The sequence below is a fragment of the Sycon ciliatum genome, chromosome 10, assembly GCF_964019385.1.
Source record: "Sycon ciliatum chromosome 10, ocSycCili1.1, whole genome shotgun sequence".
Lineage (NCBI taxonomy): Eukaryota > Metazoa > Porifera > Calcarea > Leucosolenida > Sycettidae > Sycon > Sycon ciliatum.
In genome coordinates, this window is record NC_088652.1 from 7,994,359 (window position 1) to 8,021,592 (window position 27,234).

Below are 27,234 nucleotides of genomic sequence, written 5' to 3' on the forward strand. Positions count from 1 at the left end.
GGGACTAGGTCAGGACTAGGGACTAGGTCAGGACTAGGGACTAGGTCAGGACTAGGGACTAGGTCAGGACTAAGGACTAGGTCAGGACTAGGGACTAGGTCAGGACTAGGCACTAGGTCAGGACTAGGCACTAGGTCAGGACTAGGGACTAGGTCAGGACTAGGTATTAGGTCAGGACTAGGCACTAGGTCAGGACTAGGTACTAGGTCAGGACTAGGGACTAGGTCAGAACTAGGGACTAGGTCAGGACTAGACACACAGGTCAGGACTAGGGACTAGGTCAGGACTAGGGACTAGGTCAGGACCAGGCACTAGGTCAGGGCTAGTGACTAGGTCAGGACTAGGTATTAGGTCAGGACTAGGCACTAGGTCAGGACTAGGGACTAGGTCAGGACTAGGGACTAGGTCAGGACTAGGGACTAGGTCAGGACTAGGGACTAGGTCAGGACTAGGGACTAGGTCAGGACTAGGGACTAGGTCAGGACTAGGCACTAGGTCAGGACTAGGCACTAGGTCAGGACTAGGTACTAGGTCAGGACTAGACACACAGGTCAGGACTAGGCACTAGGTCCTTGACTGGACTATCCACTGTCATTGGCAATTTTTGGAAGTTTTTGACTCTTAGACCCATTGCAGAAGCTCGCAATGTATAGCAATCAGTACAAGTGGCACGCGATAACTCTACACTTCCATAACATGTGGCACACACGGAGATATAAGCATAACCTGAATCAATCCTCTTTTACTGTTAGGCAGTGTCTTAAGTCACAACTTCTACATACAGCTCTTTGCTCTTTTCTTCTTCCTTCTTGTCAGGTCGAACCGCACTCATATCAGCCTACTCCAGGGTAAGCTAATATTTTGCAACTCAACAACATTTTACCAGCTGTCTGAGGGCGAGATATCTATGGCAGAGGGCTTCACAAGCTCAGCTGCTTGTTTATTGAGAACTGCTCCATAGCGCAAGGGCATAGCCAAGTGTTGAAGGCTGGCCGAATAGCCATGTGATTCTTAGTAACAACGAAAATATAGCCTTGGTCAGTGTGACACGTATGGCTAAAATTCAGCTCAATGTTCATGTATATGACATACTGTAAGACATGTATATATAACGAGGAAGTAAATCTAACGTTTTAACGGATGATATATCTTCGTTATAATAAGATTCGTTGAGGCTGTAATGCTTCATATATGTTGTGTGTGGATATGAATACTGCAAGATCGTTAACATATCGTCCCGTTAACCTATGAATTTTGGATAATCGTTAAATTTGCGACTCGTTATAATAACATGCCTTACAGTATCAAATCCAGTATGTACTGTTAGTCTTAACATAAGACTCCTATCCAGATGTCCCTTCCCTTTCAAGACATTTATTATGTTATTGGCTCAACATCCGAGTTTCAAGTTGCACTGTTCTTGATCTTTTTGTATTTGCAGCAATCCGTATCCCGCCGTGAGTCGACCAATCTGGAAACGCAGCTCACACAGATCATGCTGCCCTCGCAGGAGGTCCAGGCACACTATCCGTCCTCGCGGGGAAGCCTGGGCTCCGACGACGCTAGTAGCTTCACATCCAGTCAGCGGCCAGATGACGATGATGAGCTGAAGAAGTCGCATGTAGCAGCTGGACAGCCCACTGCTGAGCTGCAAATCACGCGCCAAGGTCAACAAAACACGGTTAGTTGCGGGGGTATTTCCATGTTCTGGATGCACCCTGTACGGTATAGCTTGTATGCTTTTGTGTGTATGTGAGTGGGGGGGGGGGGAGGGGTGGTGGGGGGGGGGGGGGAGTGTGGGTGTGGATGTGTGAGTGTGGGTGTAGGTGTGTGTGTGGATGTGTGAGTGGGGATGTGGGTGTGTGAGTGTGGTTGTGTGGGTGTAGCTGTGGATGTATGGGTGTGAATGTGGGTATGGGTGTGGGCGTGGGCGTGGGTGTGGAATTGTGAGTGCGTGCTTGTGTGTTGGACCCGTCGGTATGTGTGTGTGTGTAATGTAAGTGTACGTGTGTGTATGTGTAAGTGTAAAAGTACGTGTGTGTGTGTGTGTGTGTGTGTGTGTGTGTGTGTGTGTGTGTGTGTGTGTGTGTGTGTGTATGTGTGTGTGTGTATGTGTGTGTGAACATCCACTTGCACGCACAGTGGTGTGTGTCTGTGTGTGTTCGCCTGTGTGTGTTCGTCTGTGTGTGTGGGCATGCGCCCGCCCGCACGCATGCATGTATCAACGTGGGCTTGCCCGCCGACCCATGCTGAACCCATGTGTATTGGCTTCTGTGTGTGTGTGTTGTTGTACAGCTGACGTATCTCTCTCAACCGGTCCTTCTACACTACAGTAGCTCGGTTCCGGTGGACGGGGGAGGCGGCATGTTATTGCCGGGCCAGATGGCCAAGACCCCGGGTGCATTCAGCATGATGGCCGATGGCACTGCTGGTTACGATGCAGCTAGCGGTCGGCCCACGGCCTACTCTAACTGGGCGCTGAACAGCGGCACAACTAGCATGGATCCTAGCAGTAGGGCGTCTCCCTCGGAACCCATGCTAAATTCAGGCAGCACGCATGCTCAACTAATGGGAACGCAGAGCGCGGCCGTACTGACCGGGTATGGCAGTAACAAGCGTATGTCGACTCCGGAGGCCGAGATGCGGCACTCGAAGCTCCCGACATGCACTTCTCCTGACATGCACAGCCGCCGGGATAGTCTGTACGGCAATGCCTGCAGCATTGTCTCCTCGGAGGATATGGACGAGCAGCAGGAATGGCTGGCCAGGATGGCGGTGTTGCGCGACGCTAGTCGACTGGTGATACACGTAGACGGTGATCAGTCGGTGCAGGGTCCGACACTTCGCACGCCCACATCGTCGTTTTCCGTCGGGGCAGATACTCTGCGTGCGGACGGCACGTCCAGTCCAGCAAGCATATCAAAGGAGCGCATCGTGTCGCTGGGGAAAGGCAAGAAGTTCTCCATTCCGCACGAGTTCTCCGCTATCGACCTTGCTAGCTCACCAGGCAGCACCTGTTCATTCGGACACGGTGGAGGTGACGCAGAACTGCATTCACGAAGTCCCTCCGCGGCTCCGTCCCCCAACAGACAAGACCGCGTAGGAAAGTCCGATGGTCAGCGCGGTGGACTGGTAGCAACTGCACGCAGCGGACACTTCAAGCAACCAGCTGCCCCCACCACTTCTTTCATCAGCGAAAACTACACGAACCCAGCGGATATCCGGATTGCCTCACCTGTTGCTCCGATGAAAGCACGGACCATCGGTACAGGTCAACCACATCCTGATGAAGACGAATATGGCATACCAGCGGACTGCCCTTCACTTCCTGCAAAGCGCCAGCTGACGCAACCTGGAGGTAAGAAGGCTGCTGCTATCGTCCCCACAAGCTTAACAGTTACTGGCGGAGGGACGCGGGAATTGCTAGCTATGCCCGGTGGCATGGGCAGCGTCAGCACAACTGCGCCACTCGTGGCATCGGATGATGATCAGGACTTGTACGGAGACATTGAATGCTTCCAGGCCATGGCCAGAAAGGAGACTGTTATGTCCACTGTTTCCACTGGTACCAGTGTCGGCCCAGGGCAGGCCCCGGAGGATGACTGTGAACTGTACGGTGACATTGAAAGCTACCAGCTCGGCTTCGCTGCAGCAGCAGCGAGAAGTGCAGCAGAGGAGTCCGCCAAGTCGCCCACTCTGGGCAGTGCTCGCACTGGCGCATCGCCATCCCCCGTCCCGGTAGATGACGCGGATATATACGGCGACATTGAAACTGTCCAGCAGACCTTTTCTGCATCCGAACCTGCTAAGCCTCTCGTGGTGAGTAGCCCTAGTGTGGGAGCCATACAAGCGTGCTCGAACGACTCGGATATATACGGAGACATTGAGTGTCAACCCCAGCCACCGATCAAATCCCCTGCTCTAAACAATGCCAGTGCACGTACCGTTCCAGTCGCCTCCCATGATCTAGATGTCTACGGCGATATTGAAGGCTGCCAGATCAGTGTTCAGCAGGATGACACGTACAATATGCCACTGGGTGCGACAGCAACACGTCAAGATACTAGTCCTGCACGCAACAAGAGCGGACCGATGAAAACGCCAGCGCTGGTCCGAGGGCGGCCATGCGAAACTGACGACGTTTACAGGGATCCTTTGGACGTTGGCCCAAAGGCGGCGCCACGTTGTGACCTGAGTGCGGTATCGGCCATTTTTGCAGCAGGCGAGGAGGATTACTCAAGCCCTGTGAATATCAGATTCCACGGTAGAGAAATGTCCAGCAGAACATCCCCTGTGATACAACCGGCGGCAGAGGAGGACGATTATAAAATGCCAGGTGATTGTGGCTCAAATACTTTGTCAAGCACTGCGCGCAGCAACCATATTACAGTGGGTTTGACTGCGCCCGGCACGCCCCATGAAGATGCTGGTGATATCTACAATGATCCACTAGACAACAACAGTGCCAGCGCCTCTAGCGAATCAATGGTGGCGAATCGCGAAGGAAGCCACGCATCGGCTGTATCGGCGGCAATGCTTTCCATGTGCGAGGAAAACTATTCAGATCCGGCTAATATACAAATCAGCACTGTCACGTCTGCGGCTACTACGGCTGCAAACTCGGCGGGGGAAGAAGAAGACTATAAAGTTCCCGAAGACTGTACTGACCTGCCCAAGTCAACAGAACAGAATCCACTGCTCCATACTTTACTCGATACTCAAGCCGACGTTTATTCTAATCCGGTAAACATACCGATCCATCTCAACAAGGACTCAGCATCGCCGCAGACGACCAGCCCCCTGCCATTCTCGAAGTCGGCTCCTATGACTGAAACAAGCATGGGCGAAGACCTGTACAACTGCCCAATGGACGCGAGTATGCTCGTCACGAACCGGGCAACGCGGTCCGCAACGACTTCGTCGCAGCAGAGCGTCAACTCGGCCATGGGGGGCATTCAGGAGGACTACGAAGCACCCAGCATGCTGTTTGCTGGACAAACAGGCGCAGGCGAGGAGGAAGACATGTACAATTGCCCTGACGATTTGGGCATTAACACAGGCAAGGTGTCATTGGTGCCGGCGCGGAAGGCATCAATAAGCAGTACTGAGGATGAGTACTCGGTGCCGTGCAAGTCAGCCTCGAAGAAAGGTGCCACATACTCTTCCGTGGACAAGAAGAACAAGCGTCGCCTCTCTCTGGGCATTGGCAGCCTCAAGTTCAGAACAGGTAGTCAACAAGACGCACCGTCAAAGAAAAAGAAGTGAATCTAGTGCTGAAGTGGACCCTGGCTTTCTTCCTCTCCTCCCCTTCCTCCCTTACTCCTGCTGGACCAGGAGCTGGTGTAAAGCGAAGTCTGGCGAATGCTTCTCGACTGCATGGGGAGACGGCATCAGTTTGATCCAAGGCATGAGGGCCTGGTGCAATGGTGTGTTCTATGGATTACACATGCACACACATTGCATCCACGCACACATACACACACATACATACACACACACACACACACACACACACACACGCTCACACACACTTGCACTTGCGCGCGCGCGCGCGCACACACACACACACACGCTCGTGTTTGGTGTCCCTCCCACAAATTTTAGGCCAGTACATAAATGGATGTGTCTCTAGTCCTTTCTGACCGGCTGAGGGAGTGACAATGCAAGTGATAAGCTATCGTTTCACCTCGTATGTTGCACTATTGCTCCTTTCACGGTTAGTTCCATGGTATTATAGATGTATATATTTAACTGATTTCGCAGAATTATATTTTGCGAGTAGGAAAGTTTACTTTTGCCACAAGCAGAGCAGTGGCACACTGATGCGGCTGGGCAAGTTTGAGCCACGGCATTCTGCCTCCTCTGCCCTATCAATCTCCAACATAGCACGTTTTTATCTTCATCATGTGATCTTCAAATCCCCTCCAAGCTCTCTCCTTGACTCTTTGTGTATGATCAGTTATTTTCAATGAATTTGAGTGGAAAATCCGGCCGTCTGCTCGGCACATACCTGCTATGCGCTACGCAGACGACTTGTAGCACTATCAATTCCTCCACACCTTCCCTGGCCCTTCTCTCTCCCCCCCCCCCCCACACACACATACACACCATTGCTTTAATCTCAGTCTTGTTTAGCACCGTGCCTTTAATTTTTTTGCCTTTCTCATTCCCATGTTCTCGTATCAGCACCCCTTTCCTTGCAAATTGCTCTTTTTGTCAGGCCAGTATCAAGATCAGCGTGCTGCTGTCTTTGTGCTCAGCCAAGAGCGGTATTGCCACCCCTTGCTATCCCCTATGCTGCCGTCCCGACATTTTCCAAATTATTGATTGGCCCTACTGTGCCATGGCCACACAGCCATGTGCTGTGCGAGAGCATCTTTCTATATTCTAGTTTCGCCTTTGCGGAATGGAAAATTTATGTTGCTAACTTTATCTTATCTGTTGCTAACTTTTAGGGCGAGTGAACTGAGTACGCGACGTGGAGACGAGTACTTTACCCGAGTGATGCATTTTGTTAGGCGAACAATTAATGCTTGCATTGTGGGGTGTAATTGTGAAGAGGCAAGTGGTGAGGCAGTGCATGCACTGGCCGGGACAGTCCCGATATCAAGGGTTCAGTGTAATAGGCCCAGGTTCTCAGGATCTCAGGTTGGCAGGTATGGCATGGGGACGGACCGAAATAATATCATGACAAGAGTCCATAACCCCATGGACTGACTATTGGTCATACCCGAAATCAAGAGAAGATCGCCCCGAGATCCGGAATCTCAAATCTGCATATGGGATAATTTATTATTACTGTCTTAGGCATGGCGCGCTGCATACATTACATAGCCACCAACAGCTGGGCTATTGCGCCATTAATGATCTGCCAGGCCCACCGGAACCGGTTGGTCAGGTTATCACCGGACCAACTTTTCGGTCACCAAAAAGGTCATGTTTCCTACTGTGGAGAAAAGTGTTGTACATGATGCGTCTCGCACAGGCACGCAGCATCGCCTTTGAATCTACCAAATCGTGCGCTAAATCATTTCGGCTAAACCCTAGCAAAAGCCTAATCCAGGCAATTGTATCGTATACTTTCCTTATGGCTGTACTGAATGTATAGCGCGCCGTGGAGAGCACACCATACTGTAGCTTTGAGGTCAGATCTGCACACTCTTTGGGTTATGGGCTCTTGGCGAGATTAAGTGCGTTTCAACAACGGACTTGAAAGTTCTACATCATTGGCGGTCGATGCTTCACGAGACCATGTTCACAACTATTAATCTGCATGACTCCAAATAAAGGAGTCGACACACACACACACACACACACACCCGCGCGCATGCACACACACACACACACGCAACCACTTTTACCAAGAGAACATAACGACGACGCCCCAGCCCATGGTGGAAATGTTGTTATGACATCAGTCTTTGGTGGCTGTTTGGCTCACGGATGCCATCATGCGTAGCCCGAGATCAAAGTCCATGTGTACAAAGAACGTGTTACTTCACAGCTACGGTAGTCAAAGCAGAACAACGGACAATAGATGGATGTGTCTTGAACTTGTTGAACCCTCACCGTATCTACAAAACAAGCGCGGGAAAACATACACACGCCATCATACTACTGCCAAAGAATGACGCAATAAAAAAACTCGGCCGCGGGTGAACCCATCACAGCTCGAGATTGGAGTTGCACACTCTTGGTTATGTACTCTTGCTTGTACTTGCATGCTCACTACCAGGAACTGATCATGTGGGTTTCTCCAGGAGAGGTTTTAAAGGGACACAAACACACACACACGCACATACACTCACCCACAACCACAACCAACTACACAGCTCACACAAACACACACACGCACCTACCCACCCACCAACACCCACGTGCGTGCACCCACACCCACACCAGAGTAACAGCTAGCTCCTTTCCATCTCCAAGCGCAGCAACCGGGCGTTGAAGGGAGAGCGGACGAGTCCAGAGAAAAAGTAACGAATAGCATAAATAGCAGGATAGAAAGTAAAATTTAATAGCAAGGTAAAGTGATAGCAACTTGTCATTCAACAGCATCATTTGATCCAGCAGCGGAAGCAAGTGTAGCAGTGGTAGGTAACAGAGTAGAACAGTGATACTTTCAGTAGTGATACTGCACAGTGGGTGCCTATAGCGAAGTCTTTACGGATAAATTCCAACTCAGAAGTATGCAATCATTCAGAATCAAAGCGTCCATATTATCAGCGGGGTTTGCTTTGGGATAAATAATATAAACGGCACGAGCGTGAGCCAATGTTGCTCACAACCCGTTCTACTTATGAAGCTGCGTGAGGCATCCTACGGCATGCTCAATAAATAATCAAGGTTCGGATTACACTGGCAATGCGACATGGAATCGGCTGTTCCAACAATTAAGACAACAGACACATGCAATGCGAGTACTTCCAACGCTATGGACAAGCTGCAACGGCTTATTCCCGGTTTCAAACTGGACGTGAGAACACAAACACGAGCGCTAACCAAACGAATAAGTTCCGTGCCAAGATACGCGGCTGACTGCGTGATCTTGACGGCTATCTGCTGCGTGTACTCGGCAATGCCACGTGAGGACAGAAGCATGTGCACAAACGAGCGGACGAAAACACGAGAGCAATTCGCACGGAGACCAGCTCAATTGCGCAGCACGTGGGTGCTGACATCCGGATATTTACCCCGAGTTGCACCACTTGTACCAAGTTTACCTATAGAGTCGTGATTTTATCACTCTCCGGTGGTACACACACACACACACAAACGATGACAGCAGTTCCGGCTCCAAAACACTCGCAAAGCCCAGGGCAGTTGCAGAGCTGGACTGGACGCCCAGGCAAGCCGAATGGCGTCCAGCGACGTTGGCTGATGGTACCCAGCCACAGGCCCAGAACAGTAATAAAACGGCGAGACGAGGGCATGCACACGCACTAGTACCGGAAACGACGATCTTAGACCATAACGACTGTCACGGTAGTACTCATACTCAGCACAGCTGCCCCATGCTCTATTCTGAAGCCGGGCCGTCGTCTCAGAAGACCACTGCAGCATGAACAGCCTGCAGGGGTGGCTCACGGCTGGCAGAGCACAGTATCTCTAGCAGGTAGCAGTGGATGCGGTGATACTGGGTGCGTAACCGTTGCGTTACACGACTGTTGATCATCTGTACACGTAAGCATAGACAGGTGGCAGCAGCGGAGCTAGCGGTGACAGGGGACATACTCATCGGTCCCGTTCAGTGAACTTGCGCCTTGGTATGTACATGCACCGTCAGCATACTCAATTGTCGCAGTCAGTGAACCGATGGCTTGGCATGCAAATCCACAGTGGAAACACTCAATTGCCGCGTTCAGTGAACCGATGGCTTGGCATGCAAATCCACAGTGGAAACACTCAGTTGTCGCAGTCAGTGAACCAATGGTGTGGCATGCAAATCCACTGTGGACATACTCAGTTGTAGCGTTCAGTGAAATCGAGGCTAAGAACGCACCCCCAGTAGACCTACTCAGGTGAACGGCTCAGTGAACTTGAAGCCTGGCATGTAACAGTTATATCCACGGTGGACACACTGAGTTATCCTGGTCAGTGAAACCGAGGTTTGGCATGTACATCCCGCTGCCAAACACCAATGTTGTTCGGTTTCTTCTCACAAGGCCGCGTGATCTCCATGTCATACCGACGCACCTAGAACACAAACCCACATGCAACCACACACATACATGAAGACAAACCCACATGCACGCACGCACATACATGAACATACACACACACACACACACACACACACACGCACAGATACACACACACACACACACACACACACACACACACACACACACACACACACACACACACACACACACACACACACACACACACACACACACACACACACACACACACACACACACACACACACACACAGACACACACAGACACACACACACACACACACACACACAGTTAAACACTTGGAGTTAAACGAATAATCCCATACTTCTTACAAAGACCGAACGACCGCTTCGCATCGCTTTAGGAGTTGCATCTGCGCCTTGATCCTTGAGGGTGGCGGCTTTCCTACGGATGCGAAAAACTTGGCCTCTAGCCGGGTCTCACGTCCATCGTGAATTTGTATTATTACTTCTTGTACACACGTCACAGAGCACCACGCATCATTCAGTTGAAATACTTATTGTAAGTAGCTTTGCCATTTGGGCATTGAGTACTCTTTCGGACAGCCTGGAACCTTTCATGCCACCATGGAGCAGCTTACGCGAAGGCTAGCCAAGCTTGCTTGGCGATGCCAACACGAAAACCCTATACATGTAATAACAATAATGGAACCTGTCTTTCTGTGTTTTTTGTACGTGAAAACTAGGGCTGAAACGAACACAAAATTTGAGTATTCGAACGTTCTTGATGTTAACGAACGAACGAACGAACATTCTCTAACATTCTCGTCGCACGCGCGTGCTCGCGCACGAACCGGCATAGGCAAGAAAATAGTGGAATTTTTGAATACAGTATTGCAGTAAACCTTTGTGGCGCACAAATATTGCGTTTTCATGAATGCAGCTGGTTTGTGATGAGAATTTTTTTCCGATTTTTACCTCTTTTGAATCTTGTAGTTGTGCTGTCTGCAATGCACGTACTGAGCAGTTGGTGGCGATTTTTCTTCTCCAGAATGCGCAATGGCCGCGAAAGTAGCGAAATTTAATCACTTGCGAAAGTTTCTAACTTTACAGTACGTCTTTTATGATGCTTTCAAAAGTTGAGGCACAATGGCCTCCAACTGAGCAACGCCATACTGCTACTGCTGCGGACCAGAACGTTGCGTCACAGCAACGTTTGTCATCAACTTGCTTCCTGTTCAGTGTTGATGCCGTAGAAATAACTGCACTCCCAGAGACGACAGAAGAATGCTGAAAGTTACCGTAGTTGTGTTTTCAGCTGCGCATAGAGGTTGCTCGCCGTTTTGCGCTGCGGGAAATCCTGCAGGTAGCTGACTTCTCATCCTCGGATTTGGTAAAATGATCCCAAACAACAGAACGAGGAGCACGACTGAAAACAGTTTCTGACATGGGAACAGTGCGAACTCGAAACAAAAGAAAATTACGAAGTGGTCAAAGGAAGAGCGAGCAGCCAAAATATGTAAGTACATGTACGAGTACTCATGCTTTGTTCCGATGTTCGTCTACATGTCGTCGCCTCGACTCCAGCCAAGTGCTGGTTTAGATCGTGAACCGCGCGCGCGCGCGGGTCGTGTACCACCTGGCGCAGCGCTGGTCACAAGCACGCAGCTACACATATTCTACAGGCGGTGTGTCAAACGATCGTGACTGATCGCGATGTTTTTACGGGTTTATCGTACCGTACGCACATTCTCAAAGTTCGAATGTTCGTGAGAACTACGAATGTTCGTTCGCTGTGGCCTAACGAACGAATATTCGAATGTTCGGTATATTCGTTTCACCCCTAGTGAAAACAGCATAAATGTTATAGCAACAGCAATAACAGCAGAAACACAGAACACAGCAACACCAGCAGTACTACTAGGACCCGTAGCAAGAGGAGCAGCAGCAGACAAAGCAACTTCAGCAACACAGACACACACACAGACTGAGACACACGCACAGACAGAGACACACATGCACAGACAGACACACATGCACAGGCAGACAGACAGACAGACAGACAGACAGACAGACAGACAGACAGACAGACAGACAGACACACACACACATACACACATAAACACAGACTATGTACTGTGTACAGTGCGATTGTGCAAAGCAGCGACCAGTGAAATCATACTTACTTCAGGTCCGTGTGCGATTGAAGCAACTCCATCAAACGTACTAAGTGACGCAATATGGTATCTGCACCAGGTCAGCGAAAACAAGAGAGAAACCGGAATCCTTAGGCAATGCTCCTCAACATGAGTGCTATATTTTCCGGAGTATAAGCTTTACCCTGATTTTTTGACATGCAATACAGACATCTACCCAATTTATCATTGTTAAAGGGGAAGTATACCCTAAAATCAAATTTTCACCAGTTGTAGTCTTCGGGGTGCTGAGTCGAATGGTCTTGGTCCGAGCAAGCTGAGACGCTCCCTTCCTACTTGAATCCCAATCGAACTCGCGCACTTCCTACTTGAATCCCAATCGAACTCGCGCACTTCCACCGAAACTGGGTGACTGCGCCCTACTAGATGGGGATTTGTATGCAAAATGTCACTAAAAGCGCCATTTCGTTCTTATAAAAGCACGGATGACCGCGATTGGCCCATATGTTGTAGTCTTTTGGACGCTGAGTCGACTGGTTTTGGTCCGAAAAGGCTGCGATGCAGCGTTCCTCCTTTATTCCCAATCGAACATGGTTGAATAAGCGGTCACGTGCCCTGGTCACCGTGCCTGCAGGGTAGGCCTAGCCCAAATTTGCTCGGGGCGCTTCGAAATTTTGCCGGCAAATTTTGCCCGATCACTTTCCATATAATTATTGCTAGGCATTGCCTTTCGTTTCCGATATTTTGCTCCATTTTGCCCCTGCTTTGTGGCAAAAATGGCTTCGAATGAACCTTCTACTTTGGTAAAAGTGGATGGTGACTCTGTCGAGGAAGCAAAACTTATAATGATGTCAGTATTACTGATTTTGTAGCATGTTTTCAAATTTATGTACCCCTGACAACCTGCACGAGCTATTTCAGCACGGCGTTGGCCCAATGAAACCAAAGAAATTTGAATAAAATTGCCAAAACACACCCGGATCCTCTGTAAATTCGATATTTTGCTCGGAATTTGCCAGCAATTTCTTTTCGTTGGAAAATTCGATATTTTGCTGGAAGAATTGCCGGCAAATTTGGGCTAGGCCTACTGCAGGGTACAACTTACTAGCCTGTTTGACCTTTTTTGGGTGCAGTCCTGTCACTCGAGTTGAACTCGAGTTGAACCTTGGTGTGAAAGTTGTCGCCTGCTGGCGCGGTGACCAGGTGATTTGGGCACCCAGGAGCATGTGACCGCTTCTTCAACCATGTTCGATTGGGAATAAAGGAGGAACGCTGCATCGCAGCCTTTTCGGACCAAAACCAGTCGACTCAGCGTCCAAAAGACTACAACATATGGGCCAATCGCGGTCATCCGTGCTTTTATAAGAACGAAATGGCGCTTTTAGTGACATTTTGCATACAAATCCCCATCTAGTAGGGCGCAGTCACCCAGTTTCGGTGGAAGTGCGCGAGTTCGATTGGGATTCAAGTAGGAAGGGAGCGTCGCAGCTTCCTCGGACCAAGACCATTCGACTCAGCACCCAGAAGACTACAACTGGTGAAAATTTGATTTTAGGGTATACTTCCCCTTTAATTCGATCATCGTAGTACTTCAAGTATAAACCGCGCCGACTTTTGATAGGGTAAACTACTGGTCTGTAAAATGCGGCTTATACTCAGGCAAATACGATACATGCATGCAGGAGACTCAATTGAGAACTGAACGGAACAGCATGCACCCCACCCCCCGACCGCAACCAACCCCAAAAAAGGCGAAGAAGAATACAAAAGCCAATTGAGGCCGGTATGCAGAGCTGAACAAGATCTACCGTAACTGGTGCAATCCCATCACAAAACAATTGACACAAATGAGGGATGTAGTGTGGCTGCTAAAAAAATAATCAATACAGCGTAACTAATCACACCCGTCAGTCTGACAGGCAGGCAGATGCTAGGCATGTGCCCGCACACATGCGACACCCCATATGCTCCGCACGCACACTGCTGTGGAGGGTCACGCGATGTCTCAGAAGGGCCTGAACGACATTCAGAGATTCAGCATAGGCACAGGCACAGGACCCCCACTACCACGGGGCCCGTCACTGTTCATTGATAAACACCCACACCCACCCACTCACACACACTCTCTCTCTCTCTCTCTCTCTCTCTCTCTCTCTCTCTCTCTCAAGTATGACTCACCTGCAATGGGACAGGATATAGAAATCAATCATGGCACGGCGTAAACCACGCACCGCACTGTCTGAGCCCAGCGGTATCGTTTCTGCGTGTACCAACGGGCCTGAACCACTGGTGCTGAATATCGTCCCGCCACCCTTCAACTGTTCCGTCATCTCATCGACGAATTGATTGCTGTCGCTAAGAATAATCCAGTTGTTGGTCTTGTTGCCATCGCGATACACCTTGCAGCGTGCGTCCTTGGACAAGTGCACTTGCTCGTTCACGGCGTTCATGCACGTTACAAAGTCGTGTCGGTTCGAGTGGCGAGGGACCTCGTGCAGGCCGGAGCCAGTGCGAGCATGCACACATGGCGTGCAGCGCATCAGATCCTGGAAGTTGTACGGCTGCGGCGACTTGAACACTGTCGACAGGAGCTGGTCGGCCGACTTCTTCAGCTCGTCGGAGAAGCTGAACAGGTGGTTCCAGAGGCGACCGCTGATGTACGCCGACCAGAACTGCAGGTCGTCCTTGCCCCACGCCCTCTCACCGGGCTTCAGCGTCGGGAACAGCTTGGCTATGGACATGGCCTCGTGGAAGACGTCGGTGCGAGCGTTGCCCCAGCTGTACACGATGACGTTCGGTAGCTTAGCGCCGTCGACCACCCGCTGTCCTGGCACGCCGGGAAGCTCGATGACGTGGTTAGCGCAGCGAGGTGGCTCGCAGGTGCGAATATTGACGTCCAGGAGCGCCTTGCGTACGCTCTCGTGCTTCACTGACTCGATACGCCAGTCGATGGTGTTGGGCACCATATGAACGTTGAGATCGGCCGGCTTGTTGTGGAGGACGAAGAAGGGCTTGCCGCCGATCACCGCCGTCAGATAGTTGTTCATGAGGCCGAAGAAGCGATCACCGAGGCCGTAGCACGTCACCTGCTTCATGCACAGGACCAGCATGGCACGGTCTGGCCGCTCCGTCAGGTCCTGGCCGCTTTCGATGTAGCGCTTCTGCGCGGCCGCCTGTTTCTCCAGCAGCACGGTGATCGGGTCCTCCGCGATCATTCGCTTCATGGCGCGCAGCTTGAGCTCGTGATTTTCGCTGTGCATGTCGCGGTGTTCCACTGGCAGTGGTGGCTCGGCGTCGTCATTGGCAACGCCCGTCGGTGCTGCTCCATTCTGGATGACGTTATTTGGGTGTGTTGTGGCAGCAGTCACAGCGGCAGCAGCATCAGGGTTTACGGAGTAAGAGGGCAGTACTGGTGCTGAATGTCCAGGCTGCGATACAGCTGTTGCTCTTATTGCTAACTTTTCTGCTGGCCCTGCCGGCGGTGGTGCAACTGCTGCTGCCGTGGATGCTGCTGGTCCGGAGGGCAAGGCGTTTTCTACTCTTTGTATCACCTGCCTCGCCTCCTGCAGGGAGGGCGAGAGCGAGGAATTGCGCCGCGAAACTGTCATGAACGACGCCATAACAATGAACGACGTTGCACCTAGCAAGAAGGTGGTGTGCAGAAGTGCTCGTCTGTTCAGTGCCCGAACCATGACGTCAGGAAATCTTCAAACTCTGCATACACGTACACAGCCAGGGGCGATCTACGAGTCTATACAAAGGCAGTTATAGCCAGATTACTCTTGATTGTTCGCACTGCAGAGTACTGAATCTCCATTCTGCTCCATAGTACACGCCAGATATCAATGTCCGAAAAGTCAATGAAATCAAATCAAAATGATCGTTATCGATGCAAAAATTCTACAACGTTTTCTTCTCGATCGTGAGCGATGCTAGAATTCCTCTTCCTCGACAACAAATCTGTTGCGGCCAGCTGGGTAAGCTCTCGGAAACACACACACAGGTACGTGTAATGTGTGCAGTGCAACAAGCTTCACTATCTGTAATACAAACACAACTATTATTACTTGTTGTGAAAGAAACACTGATTTATAGAAACACTGATTTACAATTATTGCCATGCCGCCACTGCATGCACTGCATATGCAATTATGCATGCACTGTCGACTCTTGACAGTCTTGTGATCGTGAGTGTGATCGTGAGTCTTTTTGAATTAATTTTTTTTAGAGCACTCGAAAATCAACGCGTGGCCGTGGGCGCCGGCGCCCGGGCCTGGGCGCCGGGCCGGCTGGCCTCATGTGAGGTATATTATGGCACTGCAGGCCGCGCACCTGAGGGCCTTTCTGGAAGCCTTACTCGATCGGATAGAGCGAAACTGAGCACCCTGGGATGCGAGCAGTTTTTAGTACTCCCGGGTCCAAAATCTCACCACCAGGCCGGGCTGACCAAAACGTCTGCCGGGTCTGCAGCCTACAAACGTGGATCTGCCGACACTGTGCTGTCGACGACATGTCCGGCAAGGGGTCCTTGCGTGAAAGCAAGGAACGCTTTTTTTTTTAGAAAGGAAGCTTCTTCTCCAAAATTTAAAAAATTTTGAAAATTATTCCTTCTGATAATATCATCGCGTTCTTGACCTCGAAGCTGACTGCTGAATGCGATTAGGAAAGAAGATTCCTGAAGATGCACCAGACTGATTCTGGCAAGCCGTCTGTCGTCTGGATATGCACTGTTGTTCGTCATGGTCAGCAATCTTCTACGTTCGTCCTTTCGTTTTCCTGACCACGATGATGACAAGCAGCTCTCATGCTCAGGTTAGTGCTACTTGTATGTCTGGGCACACAACACATCTGAGATGCACCCACTGACGTTATCGTACTGAAGAATGCAGCAAGGGTTCCTCGGATTCTCTTGATTTCGGAACAAATTTCCTTCGCTTTCACCCTCTCCGTCTCTTTCCCATGCCCTCCATGCATGCACCCATGGAGCTTGCATTTCAAATGTTGTTTTTATACTTTGGCAGTGCCTCTGCTACACTTTCATATAGAGTGAGGTCCTGTAAATAGGATCCAACATTGTTGGTGGTGTGTGTGTATGTGTGTGTGTGTGGGGGGGGGGGGGGGGGTATGTTTGCAGCCAAGATGTAGGAATGACACTTCTGCGCAGCAGGTGCCAATAGTCAGAACTGGTCACACTACAAATCCCATACCTGCCAGCCTTTGCAAACCTGAGATCGAATGACATACCTAGGCATGAAAATGTATACAAATGTAGCTCGCGGTGAGGCATGGAACTAATGCACTTTTGGGTGCCTATTACCGCCCTCGATGTCGGGACGGTCCCGGCCAAATCGGGATGGTTGTCAGGTATGAAATCCCAACCGAGAAAACCGATAAATTAAAAGATAAACTCGGCTGGAACGCCACTTTTCTGGGAATACAAAATTTATAGTGCCACTTTCCACTAGTCCTTTTTGCAAAAGTGATTCAGTGCCTCCCCAATGCTGTATGAGGGCCAGGACATAGCAACTTTCTGTATGCCGGGGGGGGGGGTCATCGTCCGCAACATTGGTAGAGTTACGGTTACATTGTATATGTAGATACATGTGCATCAGGGATTCATAGCACGTGGGGAGACGACATGAGACCAAAGTACCCAAAACGTTGTGAGTTTTGACCCCATATTGGGTAGTTCTACGTGTTCACGAGGAATCTAGGTTTGAACTTCTTTATTCGAACTGCTTATGCAAATTACGACTTCTCTTCAAAGAAAAGCTAAGTCCTAAAAAGCAACTAGAAGAACTAAAAGGAACTAATATAATAACCGATAAGACTGAACGAAAACCGAATACTTCAAAGTGAATATCGATTATCGATCCACTATTTATACGCGAAAGAAGCGAGTAGCGACAAGAATGAGACCAAACGGCGCGTGCCGCTTAGTTCTGCTGCAAACAAATGAAAGTACAGTGGAAATGCGATCGCGTGTGCTATCACGAAATCACTGGACCGACTACATAGCGTACAAAGGAGAAACCGCAATATGAGCGTCTCGTACTCCAATAAATGTAGCAAAAGACAAAGCACGTAGCCTTGCGTATCTATCAGCTAAGATGTGAATGTGCACATGTAAGAGCAAATCGATCAGGTGTGACTTTGACCTTCCGCCAAACCATACACTGTGGACTGTTGCACTCACCGTGCTTACGAAGCATGAAAAGTCTAGTACTATAGACCAAGTGACATTGAGACATTAAAAGGGAATCCTAGGGCCGTAACTAACAAGAACACCACAATTGTGTAAATCTCCAGAACACTACGTGATCTGTGTTCTGTGCAACTCTTAATCACAGGCTTGCTCTGTTAAACCCAAACGTCTAGATCAACAATTCTATAGACCTTATTCGATAACATGATTTTTGGACTCGCCTCCAGGGATTTGTCGTAAGCTGGGGCACGCATACGTGAAACAAGTGGCAAGAAAGGCCCAGTTCGTACAAGGGAGTAGTAAAATACCGGTATTTTTCTACTCCTATGTTCCCACGCCGAGTCCTCTGTGCACTGAGTGCAGGTCTCTTGCCGCTCCCTGGTTCCCGGGACCCCGGTTCACGTGATTGTGACGTTTATCGAATAAGGTCTATATGCAGGCATGCATAAATCAACCCTTCCACAAAGACGGCTCAAACAGGCAGCCAAGGAGTGAAAATTTCGCTCCTGGGGCTAGGGGTGGAACGAAGGCCTCAATTTGCCAAATGAACCTTCTCCATCGAAACGAACGAAGGTGTCGAATGATTCTTTTACCAGTTCACAGTTCCTGTTCACGCGCACTCCCGGAGGGGGGCTACTATGCACTTGTAGTGACACTTACCGTAAGCATAGTTGCACCTATGGAAGCCAAGTGGAACATGACTAGTTGACTGTACAGACTACAGTACAGTATACATGCACATGTATACAGTGAAGATCAGTGGCATGCATGAAAAGAGAGGGTCGTTTCGAAAAAGAAAAAATAGCTCAATGGAAGTATGATGCTGCTGACAATTCAAGACTCACTGAAATCGCCTTTCTGGAATGGATCATGCACTCTAGGTTCATCCAATTGGATATGGACTCAAATCATTGTTACATCATTCTTGTTTGGTTAGTTATTCTACATCCCATAGCATGTACAATCCACCTTGTGAATAATGTACCTCGGGTTTACAAAACAACTCGCAAATAACGACACAATCTTCAGATCTAGTGACCATTTGATTGCATACTTCCAACCTCACGAGTAACAACAATACACCAATAGCGACACTTTTCTCATTCACAATCGAGGGTCAGTATTCCCCAGGTTGACTGCAATTGCCAATCAAACAGGAGGGGCGAAAGTCGACCACGGCTGAAAGGCGTAAAGAAAATGTATGTCATGAGCTACATGGCAGAAGGAGGAAGTAGGTTTTCTGAGAAAGCAAGAAACAGAGGTGAATGAAGCACCATGTCTGTCCATGCAGTGGATAGAATTATTGTATTGAAAGACAGGCTCTTTACGTCAGCTTGCTACTATTATACCTACATTTGCTTTCTGCCTTTTTCATGCAGGATTCTGAAAGCTGGAGCAGCTCTGCTTTCCTCGACCACTGAACTTAAAACTAACTTCCACCCAAGTTCAAGGCAGTATTATGATGAATCAAGCACGCTTGCCATCATTTCGTCATTGCAAAGTACATCGACAATATAGATTTGGTGCTAACTATGTATGATGTAGAGTGTGCTCTATGTATCTATATTACTGATTGGCCTACATTGTACTTATGTGGGCTGAGAGTAATCGATTGTGCTGTATGGCAGTTTACTTGCATGTCATAGATGTTCACATTGCACACAGCTACTGAATTGCTTTCTGTTGCACTGGCCTACTGCGGCCCACTGCAAATAGATTGTAGTGGCATGGGCCATGCCATAATTATAGTAGTATACCGGTACTACACCAACAGTTTCACTGGTGCACTGTACTTACTGGTACGAGTAGATCTACATCATGCACAGCCGTGTCACTGCTTTTCGCTCTTTTTAATAATTTACTGTACTGTACACATTTTGGCACAGCTCTTCCACAAAGAGTTCCTAGTATTTTCTTCTGCATAACTACTGTATACAGTGACGTGACTGGTAACATCTATGGCTGTGAAATCACAAATGTCTGGGTTGACAGCCTCGAACCTATACGATTTGTTTCTAAGAACGTGCTATAAGAAGTATTCTATTAAAGTTATTCTACTGTAGCTCGCAGGACATGGAGTGCAATTACGTAAAGTTTGGAACACCACTCTTCTGTGATTTGGATGTCAAATTATGAAATTCAGTGTGTGAGGTAAACCCATGCATGGCATTCACTGCTATAGTATGACTCGGGGTAAAGTGTTCCAACGCATACTCATTATAGTGAATAGGTGTGTGTCAGTTAATCGGTGCCCAACGTTGTTGCTGCTGGATAACATATTCCGAGATAACTGAAGCTACACAGCCATCTAATGTTCAAACATGCATCGAAGGGGCCGTAACGAGATCTGCAAGGCATGATTCTATACCTGTACTGTAAGACATGTATATATAACGAGAAAGTAAATCGAACGCTTTAAGTTAACGGATGACATTTCTTCGTTATAATAAGATCCGTTGAGGCCGTACTGCTTCATATATGTTGTGTGTGGATAGGCCGGAATACTGCAAGGTCGTTTAACATATCTTCTCGTTAACTTATGAATTTTGGACAATCGTTAAATTTGCGACTCGTTATAATAACATGTCTTACAGTATTCGATGTTCCCTAGCAGGACATTCATCTGCCTCATTTTCTCTGTGCTGCATTGATGAGCGAAACAGCATGTTGTCCTCAGATTGAGTATTGTGCATGACAGACGTGTATGTAGTGGTAAAGCTCAAATACATGTGTGTACAACATAACAATCAATAACAATCCCCGTGTTTTACAACAGCACAAACCCAGCACCGCAATTCTTAATTTTGGGCTGTGGTGTTCTTAGTATTCCAGGCTGGATGTTCTAGGCTTCCACGCTCTTGGGCGCACAACTTTACTGTGCCGAAGAATATTTTCAGCCAATGAACCCAGTGCTTGGTGGCAGATGAGTGTCATGGAACAGCATTTTGCATGTGGCCTTCACTACATGCACATGTACAACGTTCAATTGATTCGGACTTTTGCAGTTATGAGCAAGGTCCCCACGAATGGTCATGTCCCTTCACAGAATACATGAACTGATAGAGTAGACCTCGGTCCCCTCAGAGAACGCTTGGGGAAGTCGGTTTCAACTGAGGACATGTCCAAAACCATGCAAAGTACTTGAGCTACTCATGAACCCCACAATTATCAGGCCCGCCGGAACCAGTCTGGTTGGTCAGGTTATCACCGGACCAACTTGTTGGCCACCAACAAATGTTTCCTGCTGTGGAGGACGTGTGTACCCGCCATATCACACACAAAGTATAAAAGGCCATGAAACTACCGGACCAATCAAAAACTGCTTCCGGCGGTACTGATTATAGTACAGGTTTAAAAAGCGGCTCCATTTTTGTCATACATCAAACCAACTCTGTCATTGCTATGCTCTCAAAAAGAGTAGTGATGTTTATTCACAAATGAATCACAATGCTATAAGAGAAATTCGATATTCTCCAATTTTAGGGGCGCTGCAGTACTATGCAAAAATTAATGCTGCTTGGTCATTGTTATGAAGCAGTCACCTCAGTACAGCAATTAAACAGGCTGATTATGTGAACGAGATTCACGGCAAATCTTCTTCCATCAGTGCTGTTTAGTCTTGAGTGGTCCACTGAGGCAGGAAAACAACCTGTTCGGTCCTTCCATGCGAGAAACAGAAATTGAACATGTTCCAGGGTGGAGGTGGCGAGTATCGGCAATGTAATGCACCTTTAGGCCAACACGACCATCATTCCGACATGGATTCTCAAACACCTTCGCTCGTGAGAGTGCCTCAGAGTGGTATTCATCAACAGATGGCAATCCTGTAAAACACATGAAAAGACATAGCAGCAACACAAAGAAACCTAATGTTATAGAAACGAATTCGAAAAACAAAGTCTACTAAACCAAGGTACAACCACACTCCAGGAGGCAAGCAAAAGTGCATAATCCGAAGGTTGCGATGCCTGTATGTATTGTATTTATGTATTAATTAAATGGATTCTCCACAGGCCTTAGCCTAAATCGAGGGAGTCTCTGTCATGCCACACTGGATACAACATGCTGCCAGAATCACTTTCCCCAGTATTGATGATCTTTTCTTAGGGTGTTACAGTCGTCCCTCTCTAATCCGGCACTTTATAATCCAGCACCCTCGATAAACCGGCACAATTTTCAGTAGCCAAATGTCCTCTTCATGCACATTGCAGCAGTAGATCAGATTTGTTAATCCAGCACCCTCCCTAATCCAGCAGATTTTCGTGGCACAAATGGTGCCGGATTATAGAGGGACCACTGTATATAAAACACATCTGTAGCCACTTCATCTTGCTCACGAAATCATACACCACCACATAAACGGGCCCTTCGGCTATTATACTTTGGGTGGTGATGTATGATAATTATTGATAATAGGGCTGAAACGATTATATCGGTTATCCGTCTAATCGATCATTACAAGGAAACGATTTCGATTACGCTGTCTGTTTCGATTACGCGATTCTAAAAAAAGAAAACGTCTGCAAGAATCAAAAGATGTCATGTACAGCACTACTAGATACTGTACTTTGTCCTTTTCCTCGTTTCTTTTTGTTGTCCATATGTTTTCCAGTAGGGCTGTGAAAAAAACTTAAAAAACTGACTGTCTGCACCGGCACGTGATGTGCCACTGCATTGTGTAGAGTACGGGGTTTATCTGCATGTGTGTCAACACGGCATGCTTTGTGCTGGTCTGGCGCGACAATTTCTAGGACACAGTAATCGATATCATAATCGATAATCGAATCGATGCAAGGGTAGGTTAACCGATAGTTGAAAAGTGTAATTGTTTCACCCCTAATTGATACCATATCCAAGTCTGACTCTCACCGTGAGATTCTGGCAACAATATTACCCGGTACATGATATATTCAGACACTGACATAAGCATCTTTTTGGAACAACACACGTGTGCTTATCTGCTAGAGTAATGTGACACACATGCAGAATCAGTCATAGCTAATTTTATCCCCTCACTGTTGTATGCGCAGACTCCACTTCGCGGTGTCAAGTACTCTTCTTTCGGTGGGCTACTCCACTCAGGCGCTTGTCTTAAAGGACTCACATTCATCCTGCAAACCTACGCGACTAGCATAGTTTTCACTGTCGGCCGAAGTGCGTGCATTGCATACATTGAGATTCACTCCCTCCGTACAGGCCAGTACAGAGCTGCCCACTAATTGAGTCTGTTTTGCGTACTCAGACTCAGTCTGATTTTCCGTATCTTGCAGTGTGTTGCGTACTGCCGTGTACATTGCATGCATACTTGCACTACAAAGGTTTCTTGACACGCACATGCATGTCAGTGGCTGCATTTGGTAGTGTAAAACATGTGTGACTTGCACTCACGACACTATTTTTTGTGCTACATGTACATGTTGTCGTGGTACGGCATGCACTCGCTTTGGTACAAGACTATTCATCGCTCAGCTTACACTTGCAATGCTTCTACACAGCTGATTGATCCTCTTCGATTTTCTATACCATTTGCTCAAATTCTGTAGTGCGGACAAGGAGTGATTTTCCGTACAAATACAGAAAAATATGGAGGGCTGGTACTTGGTAGCACTGCTTGTATGGTAGTGCCAGGCTAAGCTGGCTGGAAGATCAAATACTTTTTTGGTTCTTTCAGTCATTTTCACGACCTATATTTTCTTTATCATGATCCCCGGGGTGTGACGTTCTTACGAGTGCAGAAACTCAGTCTTTCTAACCGAGTCTCACGTGCACTGTGAATTTGTTCTTCTTTTATTCACACTGCCATGTATCGATTCATCGCTTCTTCCCACCCGAGATCCTGCGCAACAGCGATTTAAAGATTGGCTTTATCAAATAGTGATCAGAGAGAGAGAGGATCAGTTGTCGCTGCTGTGACAGCTGCATAGAGTGTAGATTGGTGCAAACATCATTGCCCAGCAGAACCGTATTCATAGGGACCTGCGTTTAGCATTTGGAAGCTATTTTTTAGACTTTTTACAGGCCCAAAAAGCCTGAAGAGAAGAACACCTAACTTAGACTATCCTAACGTTATCGAACGCACTGCCAAAGTAAAAACAACATTTTGAAATGTAGACTCGATCGTGCAAGCATGGAGGGCATGGGGAAGAGACGGAGAGGGTGAAAGCGAAGGAAATTTGTTCCGAAATCAAGAGAATCCGAGGAACCCTTGCTGCATTCTTCAGTACGATAACGTCAGTGGGTGCATCTCAGATGTGTTGTGTGCCCAGACATACAAGTAGCACTAACCTGAGCATGAGAGCTGCTTGTCACCATCGTGGTCAGGAAAACGAAAGGACGAACGTAGAAGATTGCTGACCATGACGAACAACAGTGCATATCCAGACGACAGACGGCTTGCCAGAATCAGTCTGGTGCATCTTCAGGAATCTTCTTTCCTAATCGCATTCAGCAGTCAGCTTCGAGGTCAAGAACGCGATGATATTATCAGAAGGAATAATTTTCAAAATTTTTTAAATTTTGGAGAAGAAGCTTCCTTTCTAAAAAAAAAGCGTTCCTTGCTTTCACGCAAGGACCCCTTGCCGGACATGTCGTCGACAGCACAGTGTCGGCAGATCCACGTTTGTAGGCTGCAGACCCGGCAGACGTTTTGGTCAGCCCGGCCTGGTGGTGAGATTTTGGACCCGGGAGTACTAAAAACTGCTCGCATCCCAGGGTGCTCAGTTTCGCTCTATCCGATCGAGTAAGGCTTCCAGAAAGGCCCTCAGGTGCGCGGCCTGCGGTGCCATAATATACCTCCTCATGTACACGTGCACAGATATCTGCGCCAGAAGTCGTAAACTACGGGTATTTTACGGCTCCTACAATGTAGTTCTGTTGCAGTGTAGTGACCAGGTGAGTGTTGGAAATGTACTTACTTTTTGGGGGGACCATGGTCATGAATCATGATGATTATCAGATAAGCCTCTGATCTGAGGCTCCGATCCGGAATATATCTCGCGGTACATGTACAAGTACATGTAGATTGTTTTTTTTGTACTGCCTTTCATGGTTGGCTACCTGCGCCCATTCTCACTCTGTTGTCCTCCCAATCCGTTCGCAACATGGGCTGTGACTCTTCAGCGGCCCACTGGTCGCTTCCATGCAAACATGCCACAAGTAGGCTAAAGTCATTATGATATCTGCTCACCGGTCGATGCCAGCAGAGCCCATGACAAAGTAATACAAGTGTTTTTAGAGGCATCAACTTCAAGCGCGACGAATAATTATAGTTGTCACTGAATTTCAGTTCATGTCGCTGCACAAACAGGTGGTGCTGCTTTCCAATGTATGGGATATAGCGCTATATCAACAGGGAATGGGGAATGTTGATGATAGGCATTCCATGTGGTACGAGCAAGAAAAAAAATGCTTGATAGATGGAAAACCGGGTGAGACAAACATAATTTGAGAACGGTGAAGTGAGAGAAACAAGCCACTTTGCTTCTTGCTTGAAAAACATTACATGTATGGATTTTGCTTGGCTTACCTTCACCGCAGTGGAAGGAAGGGCTTGGCATTAAATACTTCGGTGGTAAAACGGTTTACGCAGTGATGTGTGCACAAGGGGAAGGATTAGCGTGACTACTGAAGGGGCAATGCACGACTACGGTGTACAATCTTAGATTCTAGTATGTAGTTGGAAGAAGCAGTTCCGATACAGAAGCGAACGTAAAATTAGTTTGGTATGCGGGACCAGATGTTGTCACCTTGTTGGAAAGCGAGTGATAGAAATATTGAAGTAGGTCGTATGGCCCTCAATGTGATGTACACAAGAAGAGTGCGATCTACGCCACCGCCATAATTGTTCATCCTGACACTTGACAATAATCAACAGTAGTTCATGGACACAGCACGAGGAAGCTGTATGCGGAGGTTCCTAGCAGTACATGTCAGGTATGAAACTCCCGAGGCGTGGGGGAGGGGTATTGAGATGTAACAGGGGACCAGGTGAGGCCAAGGTCCATCCTTCGCAACTGACCAATCTATCATGGTCCTTGTACAGTACTTCGGAGCATGAGCGATTCCTCGATCATCTAATGTCACGGCCTATTACATGTACGGTGTGATTATGGCCCATAATATGGGAGCACTGCGCTGAGCGAGCATACTGCAACGCCTGTTGGTCAACTTACAACGCATGTGGTGTTAGGGAAGCCCCCCCTTTTCCAGCTTCAATACCTGGAAATCAAACTCTCTTGGTCACCTTTCTTCCATACACTGATGTTGATGATGGTTTCTGATCTCAAGCCTCTGATCCCTCGGTAACGCAATACGTCATGTACTGACATTGTACACAGCACCACAGCACAGCAATTGCGCCTTTAGTAAGGGTACATTGCGCCTTGCGCCTTTAGCATGGGCACAGTTCACTATGAATCCGCGACCACTAGTCGGCCGGGTGCACTAGTCTAGGTCTCCACGCCCTCTTTCTCCTCATTAAATATTTTCTTAAAAGATTGGAGTCAATGCCTCAATGGGCACTTGTAAACCCAAAACATGGAAATCATTTCAGCCTGTACACTATTGGACTCTGCCCTCCCTGAACCCTTTAGGCCAGATGCTTATACAAGTACGGATATCTGTACACATTTCACCAAGCCATTTATTCCGCAATTAATTATCAAGACCAGAAGTCGACCCTGTCGCTAAGAATAATCCGCTTGTTGGCCTTGTTCCCATCTCCCATGCGTCATCAATGGGATGATGTATGCCTATCTAGTTGGAGTGCCGTCCCCTTGGAGCATCGTGTTAGCTCGTGGAAGTTGTACGGCTGGTGACTTGAAGGCTGTCGGACCTTTCAGACCCACTTCTCGCTGTTGGTAAGATTGAAACTCTTGGGTTGCATTCCGCACCTCTCTCCTCTGTGTGCGGAGGGAGCTGAAAATCGGCAGTTTTGCAGCTCTTCCACAACTCAATCTGGCCCAGGGCCACTGACAACACACCCTGCTGCAAGACAGTTGCTGAAAAAATAGACTTGAAGTGCGAATATGCTGCACGCTATTAAAAGGCAGTGTGCATTGGGTTACATGTACTAGTACTGAGTACCTGACAATACAGCGTACCTAGCAAGTCCTGAAAAAGTGGGATGGCCTTTAAAGGTACCATACGAACACAGACTTAGCTCATATCTAGATTAGAACCGTTTTACTTTTAGTGTGCCTGTCATGTACCGCATCCTCCAGCCGCT

At 48.2% G+C, this 27,234-nt stretch overlaps 2 protein-coding genes and 1 long non-coding RNA gene across 3 annotated transcripts in view; 1 reads left to right on the forward strand and 2 right to left on the reverse strand.

Moving 5' to 3' along the window:
• Nucleotides 1-6,452, forward strand: part of LOC135825805 (uncharacterized) — a 51,019-nt gene extending 44,567 nt beyond the window's left edge. The window contains exons 22-24 of the mRNA XM_065338428.1: nt 817-848; nt 1,442-1,681; nt 2,296-6,452. Coding sequence (XP_065194500.1) covers nt 817-848; nt 1,442-1,681; nt 2,296-5,265 — 3,242 coding nt within the window. The 3' untranslated portion in view covers nt 5,266-6,452. The remainder of the gene's footprint in view (nt 1-816; nt 849-1,441; nt 1,682-2,295) is intronic.
• Nucleotides 6,453-7,907: 1,455 nt separating this feature from the next.
• On the reverse strand, nt 7,908-15,874 carry LOC135825611 (uncharacterized). The gene is made up of 3 exons (XM_065338217.1): nt 13,982-15,874; nt 11,834-11,894; nt 7,908-9,699 (listed from the first exon to the last, which is right to left on the reverse strand). The coding sequence occupies exons 1-3, from the start codon at nt 15,493-15,495 to the stop codon at nt 9,598-9,600; spliced, it is 1,677 nt and encodes a 558-aa protein (XP_065194289.1). The 5' UTR covers nt 15,496-15,874; the 3' UTR covers nt 7,908-9,597.
• A 5,435-nt stretch (nt 15,875-21,309) lies between these two features.
• Nucleotides 21,310-24,509, reverse strand: LOC135826357 (uncharacterized). Its single transcript, XR_010555265.1, has 2 exons — nt 24,294-24,509; nt 21,310-21,832 (listed from the first exon to the last, which is right to left on the reverse strand). It is a non-coding gene; the product is annotated as an uncharacterized LOC135826357 (long non-coding RNA).
• Nucleotides 24,510-27,234: the final 2,725 nt, after the last annotated feature.

Excerpts from the sequence above, each read along its gene's own strand:
- LOC135825611 (XM_065338217.1), bottom strand. The coding sequence starts at position 15,495 with ATGGTTCGGGCACTGAACAGACGAGCACTTCTGCACACCACCTTCTTG. Across the intron at positions 11,895-13,981 it reads TATATCCTGTCCCATTGCAG|ATACCATATTGCGTCACTTA; the intron begins GTGAGTCATACT and ends GACCTGGTGCAG. Across the intron at positions 9,700-11,833 it reads CAATCGCACACGGACCTGAA|GTGCGTCGGTATGACATGGA; the intron begins GTAAGTATGATT and ends TTTGTGTTCTAG.